Source organism: Xiphias gladius, chromosome 14, assembly GCF_016859285.1.
Source record: "Xiphias gladius isolate SHS-SW01 ecotype Sanya breed wild chromosome 14, ASM1685928v1, whole genome shotgun sequence".
In the NCBI taxonomy this organism is placed as follows: Eukaryota; Metazoa; Chordata; class Actinopteri; order Istiophoriformes; family Xiphiidae; genus Xiphias; species Xiphias gladius.
This window is the reverse complement of record NC_053413.1, coordinates 10,608,923-10,626,164: the sequence shown is the minus strand read 5'-3', so window position 1 is coordinate 10,626,164 and position 17,242 is coordinate 10,608,923. Positions and strand designations below refer to the sequence as shown.

Sequence of the window (17,242 nt, the reverse complement as noted above, 5' to 3'; positions counted from 1 at the left end):
ACACATTCATCACCACCCAGCAGACACACACACACACAGCACCAATCAATGGTCATAAATTTGATCCCTGACAAGCCTGACACTTGCACCCACGAGGACTTTGGTCATTCTGTTTCTCTTGACCACTCCTTATGCAACACGCGCTCTTATAGTCGCACACACACCCACACACACACCCATCAAGCACTTTTTCCCTTCTCTTACTCCTTCCTTCCCCTGACACACTTGTCAAGGACCTCGTTGACCCCTGACCCCGCCCCACTTGGCACTGTTATTGATTTTTCCTTCGACCCTCTCAATCTGGGATGAAGAGGGGTGAGAACGGGGGAATTAGTCGCCATAGTCAGGTATAACGGAGGGGATGCTGAGGATGAAGGGGAGCGATCAATGTGTGCTGATGGCTGAGCTTGCAGCAGCAGAAACAACAGTCAGCCATGGAGAAAATCAAAAGGGCTTGAGGCAGGAATGGTGAGCAGCATTGATGGGGGTGAGAGAGGGGAGACAGGGGAGGCTGGAGGGAGGCGAGGAAGGTCTGGCTTGTTGTCTTGTCATGTTTCAGATGCATTGATTAGTTATTGATGTTTTACTAACATCTTGACAGAGAAGAATTGCAGAAAAGTAGCACTAAAGATGGAAGATATAATAAATAATAATGAGAAATAATATTTACAAAACTGTGACATTCCATATAGCGAATAGCACAATACTGTTTGTCCTTTGAGAACGTACAGTATAAGTCTCTAAACAAGTAATAAGAACTTCCCACAAGCCTTGCAGTGGACAGTGCAATTATCCATATGACTAAACTATATGAATGCACAAAACATTTTCTCAAAAATACTGATCTGAGGACCTAAAACAGAACTTTGATTTAGTCTGTTTTCATCCATCCTCTAATCCCTCTTAGTTCCTTTCTCATACCATTTTCTCAAAATTCCCTTCCTCCATGTCCTTCTCTTTTTGGCTTTGGTCCTGTATTTTCCTCTGTTTTATGTCCCCAATAATTTCAAAGATTTCAAGGTGAAACCAAGGCTTTATGGGCCCCTGGTGGTTTTTAGGCCCCCATGGTAGTAATCCAGTCTTGGTTTCCACAGGTAAAAGGAAGTCCCCCAACACCACTAAGAGGCAAAACAAACATGGAGGAGACAGCTTGATACATCTTCCGCCACCTTTTTTCTTTCAGTTCATTCTCTATTTTTACTCCTTCAAGCTAATCGGTTGAATTTTGAACTTTTTAAATGAGGCTGCTTTATCCTCATAGGCACAAATGTCACTTTGTGTCACCTCAACATTTGAGCATCATACCCGTATTTTCTGAGTTGCAATTAACTGTGACTCCAATGGTTTATGTCTGTGCACGTGTCTCCATATATGTTTGTTTGATATGTGGTGTGTCTGCGTTTAGCAGATAAAGTCAGATTCCCTGCAAGATGATACATTCTCTCCCTTTGTCTTTGCTTGTTTTGTCACACACAGATACATCACATACTGTAGATGTTTGTTTGATATCTGTGTGCTCTCACTTAAGCAAAAGCTTTTAAAGAAACCATGGGTCCTTTTCCAACGCGGCTTGCGATAATCCAGTCTCGCTCCTCCACTCCATCACCACCTCCTCATGGATCAGGTTAGAGATTTCACAGCAGTGTTTGGAGGTGACACACTTAGACATAATCTTTTTTTTTCTTATTTAATTTCCCACCATCCTCTCAGCTGATTCTCCCCCGTCACTTTAGACGCAGCTGAGAGACTGATTTGGCTTCCATAATCTCCTCTTGCATTCCCCCCCTCCTCTACTTGAAGAAACCTCAAAATATCATAAGGAGATTATTTCATTCGTAATTGATTGAGTGGCTCCTCACCGCAGACCAAGATACTTCAAAGTGTCTGAATTAAGACTTGGGGTGGGGTGACTGAGGCAGGGAGGGGTGCGAGGAGGCAACGTGGCTCGATGAGGCTACTGCCGGGGTCGAGCAGCTGAGCCTCTTTGGCTAGAAAATAAGAGTTGAGTCTGATCCTGTGATGGCAGCAAATTGGCTAAAGGAAAGACGTATCGCTCAGGGGAACATTTAGATGAGAGCTTCTCAGCCCCTACAGATGGCTGGTTTTCAGGATACAGCTTGTCCACTAAGGCAGGTACTTATGAGGAAGACGTCTGTAAACTTCAGACACCTTTAGCTGTTTTAAGACACACAGGTTTTGATGCAATTTTCTTTCTTTTAGCACACATTTTCTGAAGATTTTGCTGTTAAAGTAATAGTTCAGCATTTTGAGGGGTTCACTTTCTCATCTTTCTCATATCTGTCAAATCTGAAGCTAGAGACAGGGGACGTTAGCTTAGCTTGAAACTGGAAACAAGGGAGAACAAGTCAAGTTCCTTTTATTTATATAGCGCCACATCATAACAGAAGTTATCTCAGGGCACTTTTCATATAGAGCAGGTCTAGATCCAACATTCTCCCACGAGCAAGAACTTGGCAACAGTGACGAGGAAAAACTAAATTTTAACAGGTAGAAACCTTGAACAGAACCAGGTTCTAATATTATTAACAATAATAATAATAATAATAATAATAATAATAATTGTAGCAGTGGATGGAGGTGGGTGTTGAGCAGGATCATGGGGGCAGTAGGTGGTTTGCAGTCACAGATCCAGACTGCAGCTCCAGAGACAGAAATACCTGCAGAAAGTGACAGGAGGAGAGGGAGAGAAGGAGAGAGGAGCTTGGTGCATCATGGGAAGTACCCCGGCAGTCTAGGCCATTAGCAGCATAATTAGACTTGATGCTTCAAGACAAGCATGAGCCAGCCAACTATAATCAAAGACAAAGGTTTTAAGCCTACTCTTAAACGTAGAGAGGGGACCTGCCTCCCGGACCCAAACTGGAAGATGGTTCCACAGTAAAGGAGCCTGATAACCGAAGGCTTTGTTTCCTTCTACTTTTGGAGTCTCTAGGACCCACAAGTAAGCCTGGGAGAGCAGTGTTCTACTTGGGAAATAGGGTACTATGAGCTCTTTAAGAGATGGTGGTGCCTGACCATGAAGGGCCTTGTAGGTGAGGAGAAGGATTGTAAAATCTATACTGGATTTTACAGGGAGCCAATGCAGAGAGGCTAACAAAGGAGAAATGTGATCTCTTCTCCTAGTTCCTGTCAGTACTCATGCTGCCGCATTCTGGGTCAACTGGAGACTTTTCACAGAGTTATTGAGACAACCTGATAATAAAGAACTGCAATAATCCAGCCTAGAAGCAACAAAAACAGGGACTAGTTTTTCTGCATCATTTGAGACAGGATGTGACAGATTTTTTCTATGTTAGGCAGGTGGAAAAAGGAAGTCCTTTTAGTGTTTTATGTGGGAGTTAAAATACATATCCTAAACAAAGAGATTCCTAACAGTGGTGCTGGAGGCCAGGGCAATTCCATCTAGACTAACTATACCATTAGATAATGTCTTTTTAAGGTTTGGGGCACCAAGTACAATAACTTCAATTTGCCTGAGTTTAACAGCAGAAAATTGCTGGTCATCCAGGTCTTTATGTTCTTAAAGTATGCATGAAGTTTAGCTGACTGGTTTAATCAGGTTTCATTGGCAAACAGCAAGCCTGACTCTGTCCAAAGGTAAACAAATCCACCTACCAAAACCTCTAAAGCTTATTATTTAATACATTATATCTCCTTTGATTAATCTGTACCAAAACCAATGTGTAACAAATGACACGTCATGGTTTTCTGGAGTGTTATGTGCAGGACTTTTTCTTTCCATGGAGCAGTGACTTTCTGGAGTCTCCTTTTTACCCCTCACTTTTGTACGAATAAAACAAATGTTATATAACAAGTTTATCAGTGAGATTTAGAGGAGGTGGTCGGTGGATTTTGTCACATTTCCACAGAGCCAGGCTAGCTGTTTCCCCCTGCTTTCAGGCTTTATGTTAAGCCAAGATAACTGTCTACTGGCTGCAGTTTTCGTATTCATCAAGCTGACATGAGTATGGTATCGATCTTCTTTCCTAAATCTTGGCAAGAAAGTGAATAAGTGTCAAACTCTACCTTTAAAAGGTAGGTGTGGGTCCAGAATTCGTCTGTTGTTGTCTACAGGAAAGCAAATTCTGTTTCTGAATATCAGGTTATTTGTGAAAGCTATCATCTGCTCTATTATCTTTAAAAGACAACCCCAGGGGCACTGGCAGGGATTTTGGGCCCTATGAAAACATATCACATTGGGCCCCAATACCCCACCACCACAGGCCACGCCAACCCTGAAAATATAACACTGTGTAGACATGAACACGTCATTCTGCATACAGTGCAATCCACTATTACCCTCATACCCTCTATGAGAAATGTGCTAAAGGCCATCTTTTACAGTTTGAATGTTCTTATCACTGAAAGAATTTAATCATTTATTTCTTTTTTTTTTCATAATAATAAAAAAGAAATTCCCTCAGAGCCCCTGCAATTATGACAACTGACATTCAATTCAACAGCATGCTGCTCTCTTCTTTCTTCAATTAGTAGTAGGGCTGGTTCATTGGTTGTTGTATGGGGATGGGTTAGACAGGGCTGCTGAGCCAGAAGCTGCATCTGCGGGCCTGGCACCAAGCAGGGGCAGGGAGAACTGATTTAGTAGTAATGCCTTCTAAAATTTTGTCCACGCTTATTAAATGTTGGCTAAAAGAGAAGCAATTTAGAGGCTCTCTGGATGTTTACTGTTCACCAAAAACAAGAAAATTAAAAAAAAACTGTTGGTTTTATTAGTATATTGTAAATCAAGTAATCTTTTAATGATGGTATGTATATAATTTAATATTGAAAAAAATGTTCTAATAATTCTATAGGGCCCCTGTCAGTCACAGGCCTTTAGAACCCTCCCCTCAGCGCTCCTGCTCGATACTGCAGATTTGTAGCTTCCTGAGTGTTCAGCATTTCAACTCCCTGGCTGCTCATACCTTCCTGCAGCCTTCAAGCTCTTCCCTTGGCAGGGGAAAATGCTGTTGACCCCCCACCCGTTGTCTGCAAAACCAATCCAAGTATCAGGTTAAGCATTATCCTGTGGCTCCCTATCAGGGGGACACACAGATCCCATATGATCACATATGAGTCTAAAGCAAAGTCTTTGGGCCCTGGGAGACAGGGGATGAGAAGGACAGGTTCTCCAGTCTCCATTTCATTTCTTTTCCCACCAAATCACCCATCTCTGTTTAATAATATCTCCTTTTTTCTATCTGCCTCTCTTTCTCTCCTCTCTTTCTGCCCCTTTCCCTTTCTCTTCCACTCATCCTTTTGTCCCTCCATCACCCCATTTCTCACTATCAGTCCTGACCCAATGCTGATCTTAATCCTCTTACCTCACAGCTCCATTACCTACTTCAGCCATTTTTGCATATATACCAAAGAAAGAGGGGCTCCTCTCTTCTTTCTCAAACTCCCAAAGCTCAGTCCCGCAATCCTCCCCAAATATAGATCCTCCAAACCTCTGCCTCGCATACCAGTTCTTATTGTATATGATTTCATTTTCAATCAAATGTGGATGTTTCTAAATCTAAGGGGACAATTTTATGGGGGGCAATGAGGCTTTAGAGTGAGGGGGTAAATTATTCGTCCCCTTTTCTTCTCCCAAGCCCTCATCCAAATTGAAAATGGCGTAAATCAGTTCCCAGGCGGGTGTGGCCGAGCTGTGGGATTATCTCCTGTTTTGTGTTGTTTTTAATCCCTAAATGCCACTTCTGGTCCCATCACTGCTGCTGGGGAAATGCAAATGTAGCGCTACACTTCTCATTTGCTCTATAGTAATTTAGAACGTCATTGTTGAAAACATAAGTGAACAAGAAGTCATCCTTCAGGCGCTTTCTTTATTTATCCGAGAAATGCTTTTTCATGCTCTATAATTCATCATGTCAGCTATCTCCCGTTCAACACAGCCATTTATGATCTCTTCTTTTTCTCCCCTTTCTTTCCTTCCTAATTTACTGTTTCTCTCTCTCGAGGGAGCGATTAACCCCTAATCCCCTGATGTCCCATGGTTAATTGATATGATTTAACTATTACAAGACCCTGGGTGGTTCCACACTGCTACCTCAGAGAGCGTGTTCCCTCCGCTGAGAACTGCGACCCTCCCCACACCTCCCCCGTCAGGCTTCCTCTCCTCCCTTTTTTCTGCTGCCTTTCTCCCATCTATCTCTTTCATCTTGCATCTTGTTGTGCCTCCCCTTTCCCTCCTCCATGCCCCCACTTCTGTTCTCCCCAGACACCCCTCTCTTTTGCTACCAAGGGTCACTATTTTTAAGCAGCAGGTAGCAGAGCACACTGGGAGTTTGTCTGCACCTTGAGACCAAAAGTTCAGGTGAAACACTTTACAGAGCCGTAAGTGCCTTGGGATGGTTTGTATCAGATATTGTTCATGATCTGCATAAGTTTATGAGTAGGAAGATAAAAGGGAGTCAGAAAAGGTTTTCCCTTCAGTCCCCTTCCCACCTTTTCTGGTCACCAATGTGAATTTAAAAAAAAAAGAGACAAAACAAACTACAGAGTCAACAAATCACCACAAAACAATTTGGTGTACAATATTAGATGTACACGCGGACATAATATTCATTTGATTTCTGAAAACGACTGTCTTACAGCAATTTTATTTTTTTTTATCTGCTATTATTCAAAAATGCCAACACGTTTACCAACTGAGCTCTCAGGCTGTGTTCTTTAAAAAAATAATGATTTTTGAGTCCTCCATTAAGGGTATTCCCACGTGCTGTAAAGAACCTTTGATGGCCTAAGGTCATACAGGCAACAAGTGAAACCGCTGTGTATCTCAGGGTGGATTTAAAACTAAATCACAGTGGATTGCCCAAAAATCCCAGGATTTTTAGGCATTTCCCACAACAAATCCAGCGATTAGTCTGCATGTCTGTTGCTCATAATCTTCCAATCTTGTTTGTGCAGAGGCAATGATGCAATGGAAATCCCATCAAAAGACACTAAAAGGCTTTATATGTATATTTCTTTTACATCCTACGGTTTTTATTGTTTTAATCAAATCGAATGATCATTGAGTTCAGCCTACCTCCCACTGCCTTTCTCTTACTCAACATTTAATGATCAGACTGTGTAATATTGGTACCCCACAGAGCCTCTTCTCTGTAGTCCTTTGTGTGTAAATAGTTCCTATTAAACATTTTCTAATTTAAAAGAATAGCACAGCATTTCCAGCTGAGAGTTAGTTGAGAAGACCAATATTATTCTCATGTCTGTACAGTAAATATAGGCTACAGCCAGCAGATTATTAGCTTATCTTAGCATAATGACCGGAAACGGGGGGAACACCTGGCCGTATCCAAAGACTAAAAAGACAATCCGCCAACAAGCACCTCTCAAGCTCGCCAATTAACACTTTATCATCTTGTTTGTTTAATTCACACAAAAAACAAAGTGTAAAAACAACAGTTTGGTTTTACAGGTGCCACATGTGTATTTCTTCTTTGTGAGGTTTCCACTGGTTGCCTGGCAACCACAAATGTTTTATACTTCGGTCTCTGTATGGATTAAAATGAGATGTAACCTATTAATTTGTGAGCTTTAGAATCAGTCTTTGTGCTAAACCAAGCTAAACGGCGTCTGACTCCTAGAATACCTACCGTTCAGACTTGAGCGTGGTAACAATCTTTTCATCTAATTCTTGGCAAAGAAAGCAAATAAGCGTATTTACCAGGATGTCGAACTATCGCTTTAACACACACTGCATGTTATTAAGTAAACCAGCTGAATCTTTTCTGGCCACACCATGGTTTTATTCTGCACAGAAATTTTCTTGAAATTTGTTGAAAGCGTCAAAGCAACTCAACCTTATTCTTGTGGCTCTTCTTCTTGACTAAAACTTTCTTCCTACATAGTTGAAGTGTTCCTAATTACTTGTGAGCACCGAATCAAACACTTAGCCAATGTGTTGCTGATTGGGAAAACTGTGTTTAACGGTTTGTATTAGTCTGTGGCGTAGAAGAGCTTTTATTTGACACTTACATTCCTCATATACATCCTTGTGCCCCTAAACCTGTGCAGAGTGTGTTGACTCTATTATCAGTCCAGTGCTGAAATGTTACACCCCGACTACAAATACGTAACATGAACTTCCTTTTGCCACCTCTCTATTTTTTCTATCTTTCTTCTCTCTCATCTCTTCTTCCCTAACGTCTTTCTCTCCCTCTTCCTTCTCTCTCACTATATATACCGTAGGTAACACTTGACTCGTTCATGTCCACCCCAAGCACACATACACACACACACACACACCTCTACCTGCACTGAAACCTGAGAGTGTGTCGGTGAAATCACTGCCATATTTCTCGGGCTGATGGAACATTCTGCCCAGACCCGAAAACATAATAAATAGAGGGCCGCACTGTCTGCTCTCGGCTTTAGCATGTATTCGTAATGTGATCATTCTCAAACCCACAACCTCCTCGTGTGCTTTTATCGTCGGTTCAGATCACAACTTCCTCCCCTCAGCTTTTAAAGAAGATAGAAACAATAAAAACCAAAGTGCTGTAAGACATATAAGTGCAGAAAAACCCCAAAAACTTAGGTCTCTCCTGACATTTAAAGGAAAAGGACTTAAAATGGTCTGCATAATTAAATCCACCTACTTTTAGTACTTTTAAAAGTAAAGCATTTATCTATGTGGACTCCTATATGAGTGTCATGTAATGAAACAGAAAGTAACAATATAATGAACAAGTCCTCGTGTTTTTTAGTGTGTTGTGTCAGCTGAGGACTTGGCTGTGTTTTCCTCGGTGAGGTGTTGAGGGAACATTTCATCAGGAGGGTAGAGGTGTTTGTGGTTTGGAGTGTTAATGGGGGAGGCCTTAGAGGATATCAGAGTGTGTGTGTGTGTGTGTGTGTGTGTGTGTGTGTGTGTGTGTGTGTGTGTGTGTGTGTGTGTGTGTGTGTGTGTGTGTGTATTCGGGGCTATGTGTGTGCTGTGCCCTGCCGTTTACCTTTTGGCTCACCTAAATGTCTGCTTCAACTCGTCTTTCTTCTCCTCCCACTCATCCTCCTGCCCTGCTCCTCGTAGCCCCTGTAAGTCCATGAGGTATTTCCACAGCAGTGTGTCAGTGTTAATATTTACTCTGATCTCATGGTTGAACAGAGGAGCTTCTCCTCGTCGCCTGGCGTACACCTCCTCATAAAGCCTCGGCCATGTTTACAACACTGGGGGCCAAAACTAGATGTATGAAAATAGAACTGGTTAAAATAAAACGCCTGGAGATAATTATTGTTTTATTTCAAGAAGTAAGATGTGTGTGACTGCAAGAATAATGCAAAGCATTGCATTGTAGGATTTTGAGCATAGTATACATTTCACCACTTTTTTGATCCACTGTGGAACATTTTCAAGGCACCAGATAGTGCACATATTGTATTTCACACTCAAATAAAATGGTGGACAGTAAATCTGCTGGACTAGGGAGGGATTTCAGACACAGCCTTTGATTTTGATTTTTCAAAAAACAGTGAAATAATACAGTAATATCATAAAAAAATGATTGCATTCACATTATTTTTCCCAGCACAAGGACCCATGTTTGGGCCTTTTGACTGGTCATAGCAGGAAAAGCACAGGTGTAACTAATAACACCAACAATGGCTCTGTTTTTTTAATTGCCACAGGAAGTTATGTCAAGAAACAGCGTGCAAAACACCAGGACCTGGAACTGGCACACTTGATTGGAAAGCAGCTGTAATTACACCTCTGATTTTCCTTCTATCACTTGTCAAACCCTCTAACTGCTCAGGGCCCAGCTGCACAGGCACGTTTTTATTGTTTTTGCAGGTTCAAACCTGGATGTTGATTGCAACAGGTCCTTTCGGGGAATTATGTTTATGTGAAGATACAAATGAACATCTCTGCTGTCTGCGCAGCAAAGGGTGTGATGGGTAATCACAGGTCGCGGATGCTTATGGAGGGGTTGATGCCTGCACTTCCCAAATTTCAAAAAGTTTCTGTACTGACCTGCGCATCAAGCAAGCTGAATGGTTGATTCAACTCCTGTCATGAGGCTGGTTCCAAAATTGACAAATGTCAGACATGTTGTAAATACAACTATAAAAGAAACAGGTATGCGAACATCTCCAACAGCTCTGCCTCCACCTATGTGCAGACCCGAGAAGTATGCTTAGAAAGATGGCTGTGCTCTTTTTTTCCTAGAGACTAACAGTCAAACCTGATGTTTATAATGGCTTTTTTTCATAAATTTAAAAATTAATAGGAAATTAATAAGAAAGTTCTCTGCGCCAAACACAATGAGCTCAGAAAATCAGTCTATGCTGTTTTGTGTTTTAGGGTTAAATATCTCTGATCTAGCGTTTTCTTCAGGTGCTTCTGTGCAGCAGTGTGTGTGATGTTAGAGTGTTTGTCTTTTCAAAGCGGCGTCTCCATGGAGCTGAGCTGTCTCGGTCAAACCTCTGGGTCACAGGGTCATGAACCCTGGGTAAACTTCAAGCTGCTGCCTCCCAGCAGGGGAGGGAGAGGCCGAGTCAATCTGTTCGGCTCAGCCGCAGATCAGTGATAGCGCTGTAACGGTAACATCGTGGAAATAAAACTCTACTGTGAGGAGAGTTATTACATCCCTGGAACAGATGTTCTGTTTTATTGTAGCATGTGTCAAAGTGATTGAAAAAGCGCAATTCATTGTCTGAATCAAACTGAACAATATATTGTGTTTTATAGACAGCTGCAATAAAGGCCACAAAAGACTAAGCACTTGTTAGTATGATATTTTTTATTATTTTTGGTCTTATCTTATCCTGGCCTAACCCTTGACAGAAAGAATTTAAAAATACTTTATCGGTTCTTCGGTTGTGTCTTGCTTCTTGCATTTATCCCGATTCTTTGTTTTCTCTGCTGTTATAGTGGACTATCAGACTTTTAATTGGCCCCTGGCAATAATTTGACAGTCGATAGAGCAACAACCCTCATTAAACACCTATTTCACTTCCATTTGCTATCAGGAGAAAGACAGAAGAAGAAAAAAACAATCAGTTTGAGTCTGACTGTTGACTGAGAACAATGATGATTTAGTTAAACTCAAAATCCAATGCCTCCCTCCCTCAGCCCTGTGATCAGCACAGAAAAACACCTTATCCAGTCAATCCTGGAGAAAAAAAAAAAAGAGAAAAAAAGGAAAGCTGGCTCCTTTTCTTTATCCCCAAAACAGGATAACAGCCCGTGTTAGGGGAATATCTACGCCTGCCAATTGCAGTAATGGCCCCTAATTCCAAATTAATTCAGTCTAAATGAACTGTCAGAGGGAGATTGATTTGTTGGAGCTGCTGTCTTGATGAGTGCTGTCGTGGGAGGGGGTGATTAGGCGCTGAGGCCTGCGTCGCTCTCCCATTGCCTAAGGCTGCAAGGCTAGATTTTTTTTTCTTTTTTTTTTTTTTTTTTTCTTTTTAGCACGACCAGACTTGATGGTAACACCAGCTGTTTCTGGGATGACAGGTAAGGGGACATGTGGCCACTTGGGGATGAGGTTCACTGAGTGGAAGTGGGGAGCGAGAGATCCGGGGCAAAATTTCTGTTGGAATTGATGGGACAATATGACGCTTATAGAGGAAGGTTGATACTGTTTCTGAATAGTGTGTATGACTTGTAGAAAGAGAGACATTCCCCCAAAAAGACCACCTCATTTTCAATTACTGCCACAGTCTTGTGTATTTCATTGTGTTTCATCTATAAATTGAATTCCAGCCTCCTCCACGCCCAAAACTTCCTTCTTCACATAGTTTCAGGCTTTTTCTATGAAGACAACCTTATTAATAGGCTCTCTTCAAAGTTAATTAGCTGTGGAAACGAGGCCAGGGGCACTGGCGTTTCTACCCCAGAGGACTTTGCTATCCCCGCTGATTCCCGGGCTAGGCTAATTATTTCCCAATAACCTTACTTACTGGCCATGCTCCCTCCTCTGGGCCTTAGCCTAACAAGCGTCACCCTGCGAGTCGAGAGGCTGTTCTGCTTGGGTTCTGCTCGGTAGTTTTTCGCTGCCTGCCTTCCCTGCATTCCCGCCACCCTGGAGATGATTTCCTCCTCTTCCTCCTTCAGAGAGGAGGCGAGTTCAGAAGCTCTCAGAGCCCCAAACATGTGGAGGCGAGAGGGAGGTGGCTTTCTAGAGGCGCTGCTGTTTGATGTCGAAAATTAAATTCCTTCAAATTCGCCATTAACGCTATTACTTAAAGTATTGGACACACTCCCAAGTATCCCAATGGCATTATGTCTGCTGTCATTAATTTTGCCCCCTCCTGTAGCTCTCCCTGCAAATATTAATATAAAAAACCTAAACAGTTAACCTTATTACTCTTGCTATTTATTTAGACTGTTTATTTACTTTCTTATTTATATATTTCCTCTCCCACAACCAAAGCAGAATCGTCTCCTCTCATATACCGCACATATGAATAAATATGGGCCACATACATATTCTGAGGGCTGAAAAGCTGTTTATCATGCAAAGAGGGAACATCAGAGGCTAAGAGGGGAGGTGGCTAAAATAGGCTGAGCTATTAGAATAGATATTAGAATATATTAGAATATTGGAAATTAAATGTGAACTTATGATCCCTTGACATACTTGAAGATGAAAGGAGGGAGAAACTAACACTTTAAAGACCAACATTTAAGATAACAGCTTATAACCATATAAAATAGCATTTTCCAGGTGAAAGTGATGATAATTATTGAAATGTAGCATCTCACCATTTAGCTTAGACAGAAATAAAGTCAGTCTATAATGTGTTTTTCTGACCCTTTATACTGTATTTGCCCTGTTAATTACTGCATGTGTTTGTTTCTACAGGAGTGTTTTTCTCATTCGGCCATACTGCATTAATCCCCCTTTAAAGCTGCCCCATTTCAATCCTCACTAAGCACACAGCCTGAGGCCACTGCTCACAAGCACCACTGTACATACACTAACAGGCTACACACACTAATGGTCAGAGAAACATGTTTTTCTCCTTCATTGATACCGATCATAACAGATTAAATCCGAGGTTTCTTCATAATAACTGAAGGATGCATGACATGTAACTTCGGTTGGTTGGTTGTTTTTTTGCAGACATGTCATGCATCCAGCTTTAAGTGCCGTTAATTCCTGACAGTATCCAGAACAACACCATATAAAAGATGTTTGTTGGATAAGAAAAATATCTGCCTTAGACATGAGATGTTACTTTGTTAGTCTTGTAATCTTTTGTCACCACAAATATTTTGATCAGATCAGACACAAAGTGAATTGACAGTCAAATAACTTCTTGAGGTTTTAGTGGAATACATGATCAGAGAAAAACATTATATCATGGACACCTATCGGTATCAGCAGACAAAGTATAATCTAGGGAGCATCTAAAAGGATCTGACTGTGGTATACGTTGTCATCCCCTGGGGCCCTATTTTAAAGAGGAGCGCCTTTTCCAGTGTACAATTACCAAAATTCAACCCATTACCCAGAAAACGAAAGAGCTCCTAAGAGGATAAAAAGACATTTCTGCTCTTCATAATACTGTGTTTTCAAGTAGATTTATAATGTCTTGGTAGACATCCAGTAATTTGTTTAGCCTCTAGATGAGATAAAAATATATATATATGTCTGAAAAAAAATTTTTTCTTGTTTGAAATTGCCAATAAACATGTGATATATGTTTTTTTGAAGTTAATGGGCTAAAACACACCAATGTGGCCCCGTAATGGTAGGCTGTAATTTGGCCCTATGTTTGAGTTGGGGTTATTTGTTCTATCCCCGATGGTACTGTGGTCTAAAATCATTTGGACAAGATCTTGTTTATCCATTGAACTTTTAGGAATTTAAAATTTGAGCACACCACTGCAGCCAAATGTGAAAAGAAAAAGTGACGGATTTTTTTACATTTGGCGGTACTGATGGTCTGATGAAAGAAACACTGAGCTCTCTTAACTTAATCACAAAACTGTATTTGCGTATATTTCTTGAAAAACAGTGGTTTGGTCATTCGGATGTATACAAATAAATGAGGTTTTTCCTTATCTATGAATGGCCAGAAGTGGTTGGACCCTAGCAAGAAGAAATGCACCAGAAATATTTAGAACACTGTCATTATAACTTTAATTATTTTTGTGAACAACTCCAGGAGTGGGGGGGGAGACGTCTATATGGCACAGGTAGCCTATCTGCTGTTGGAATTGACAGCAATCTTATATTTTGTAATCTGTATTTATTTGGGGCTACATACAGATTCAGGCATCATTCATACATCAGAGGTGCCCTAAGGCTAACTGTTCATAATGTTGAGAAGGCACCAGACTGCTCACTTACAGGCAGACTCGACATGATGCAAGCTAGTTCTGAATCCACAGAAAGACGGAAGAGATGAAAAAAAAAACCTTTTCTGTCATGCCTGTGAAAGACAGGGAGAGAGTTCATTTTTACAAAGAGTAAAGAGTTAATTTTTACAAATTGAAAAAACACCCAACATATCAGAATAAAATAAATACAACACATGAATTCTCTTCTGTTCTTTTATTGTGTATAATCTATTTCCACCAAAAGTTTCCCTTTGTCCTCCCATAATGCACCTGGGGCCATAATGGAACCCAGGCGTCTCATTTCCCTGATGGACCTCCGCTCTGCCTGACACCGCTGTCCACACACACGTTAACAACTTTACTCCTCCTGTTGCTCCCGGCGAGGCGCGGGATGGATAGACGGCCCCAGCGTCTCCTTGTCTAACTCTCACTCCGTCTCTTTCCACGTCATCCCTCTTCCTCCACCTCCCACAGCAGAACAGTCACCTTCTCTTCCTCCACCTGTTCTGAATTATCACTCCACACTGCCATCCTTCTGTTTGCCATTTTTTTCCTCATTTGTTTGAGAACTGGGAGCTATTCTGCTTTAAGCTTGTTCTTTGATCAATACAGAGTGGGGCTTTCTGACTGATAACATCCTACACCTTGGCAGCTTAGCCTATCAATACTATTTAAATTCTCCTTATGGCCCCAAACAAGCCGCTGCATTATTTAGCAGGCGTACAGTCAATTGCACATTATCTACACAACATTAACAGGTAAATGGTGTTTCTGTGGAATCTGTCTAACAGTGGTCGTTGAGTGATGTGGCGACTGGCATCTTTGTCACAGTGGACAGTCAGTGCAGATGGTTTAGCCTCTGAATCCAACATGTAGATCTCTTTATCTGTCTCGAACTTATATGACATTTTCTAAATTCAGCATAATACTGAAAAAAGCTGGTGTCTTTTAGTAGAAAAACTATGGAAAAAAAACCCCAGAGTGCAGCTATTAGAGTAGAAAAAATGTTACAAACTGCAGGTACAACACATTGTTTTACTGTCTCAGTTTCCTTTGTTGCCCTCTTCAAAATGGAACAGCCATGTTCAATCCAAAGCAGCAACACAACCATAAGTCTAATGCACTTCTAGATGTGGGAAAGAATGGGCTACAATAAAAGCCGGGTCTCATTTAGTGTGGAAATTTTTTCCCGTCTCCTGAGTTGAAAGGGGAAATATTCATTAAGGAATAAATCAAATGAGCCATGACTGCAACAAGGTTGCGGTAGAAATTCAATTTGTATTCATAAACAGCCACAAGCAAGGAGGTGATAATTCAGAGGAGTTGGGTTACTGAACCTGTTTGCTACTTGTTATTTAAGACACCCATGTTGTGCGTGTATGTGTGTGCATATACAGTACATTTATATGTGCTGTTGTGTTGGCCTGTGTGTGTGTCTGTGGCTTTCAAGCAAGCGATCCCCTCATAAAATAATGAAGTCTGTTGGATCTATTAGTGATGATCATTTTCCAAGTATTGTTTAAACTCTAAACTCAATCACAGCTAAACAAGCACCAGAGCTAATGTTCTTTCATTAATGTAATGAAACTCAAGGTGTTTGGTGAATAGTTTTGAAATGATTCTTCATTAATGACATAAACTGCACAGAGGTAGAGACTTCATCATTAAAACTATTATAAAACTGGTTTAAATTAAAGTCTTTCACACGTGAAGTAAATAGTGAAAATTAACGATTGTAAACTAAAAAAAAACAACATTCAGCAGACACGGTGTAAAAACCAGCAAACCGTTTTTTTCACACTAAGGAAAAAGCTGAGGATGGGGTGGCTGTAGCTCAAGGAGCAGAGAAGGGTTGGTGGTTCAAAAAGGCACAAAAAAGAACTACAAAGAGATGCAGAACAACCACAAAGAAACGCAAAATGAAAACAAAGAGATGCAAAACAGCGAGAAAGAGCCACAGAACAACCATTCAGAAACAGAGGACAACTACGAAGACACAGATCGCGACTACAAAGCGACACTAAACAACAACAGAGAAGAGGCATCTGGTGGCTCAATGGTTAAGGCGCATACCACATAAGCACAATGTCAATGGCTTGATACCCGGCGCACGGACCCCTACATGTCATACCCACCTCTCTCTCTCTAGACTATCATCTATCAAATAAAGGCAAACTACTGAAAAAAATGATCTTAAAAAAACAAAACAACTACAAAGAAAGATGCAAAACGACTGCAAACGGGCAAAAAAACGCAGAGACATAAAACTACCACAAAAGAGACACAAATGACTGTGCTGTTTGAAGTAATTTCGTGTGTTTTTCGCTCTAGGTGTATGGTTCCCAAAAAGGAGAAGTGAGGGACTTTTTACATGTCTGTGCCCAGGGGACCGTTGTCTCATAATCCGTCCCTGTCTATAACCCTGACCCATGGCTTCCACCATGATGCCTGCATGACCCCGAACTGGACACTCCGAGCTCCAGCAACTTTCACTTCATCCCTCTGCATGTCTACATCCTACAAACAGCCCTGGTTGCTAAATACACTAAGAAGTTAAGATATTTACATTAACCAAGTGTCACGCAGTCACGCTCTAAATGGACTTAGAAGACACAAAATATTATTCACATCATAGCGCATGAGCACACACATACTTGATACATACTCCGTCTTCTAATCCATACCAGCTCTGTTTTTTCTGTCAGATGACTCCCTTGTCGAAAAAGTACCTGCAGTTCCTGTTTGTGTGTGTTGAAAGGGAGCTGAACATCAATAAACAAGAAGTACATTAATACCTTATTTTGAATTTTTACCCTGTGGCCTTAATTATAGTTTTTAATTGTCGTTTCTTTATTTTTTCTTTTCTTTTCCTTGTGCAAGACAAAATAGGAAAAATAGGACAGAAATAAAACATATAGG

General features: G+C 41.1%; 1 protein-coding gene across 1 annotated transcript in view; it reads left to right on the top strand.

The window, feature by feature from the left end:
- The window catches only part of nsun4 (NOP2/Sun RNA methyltransferase 4), a 44,999-nt gene extending 28,201 nt beyond the window's left edge, over positions 1–16,798 (top strand). Inside the window, exon 8 of the mRNA XM_040144580.1 lies at positions 16,655–16,798. Within this exon, the coding sequence (XP_040000514.1) occupies positions 16,655–16,726 (72 nt within the window). The 3' untranslated portion in view covers positions 16,727–16,798. The remainder of the gene's footprint in view (positions 1–16,654) is intronic.
- The last annotated feature ends 444 nt before the right edge of the window (positions 16,799–17,242 follow it).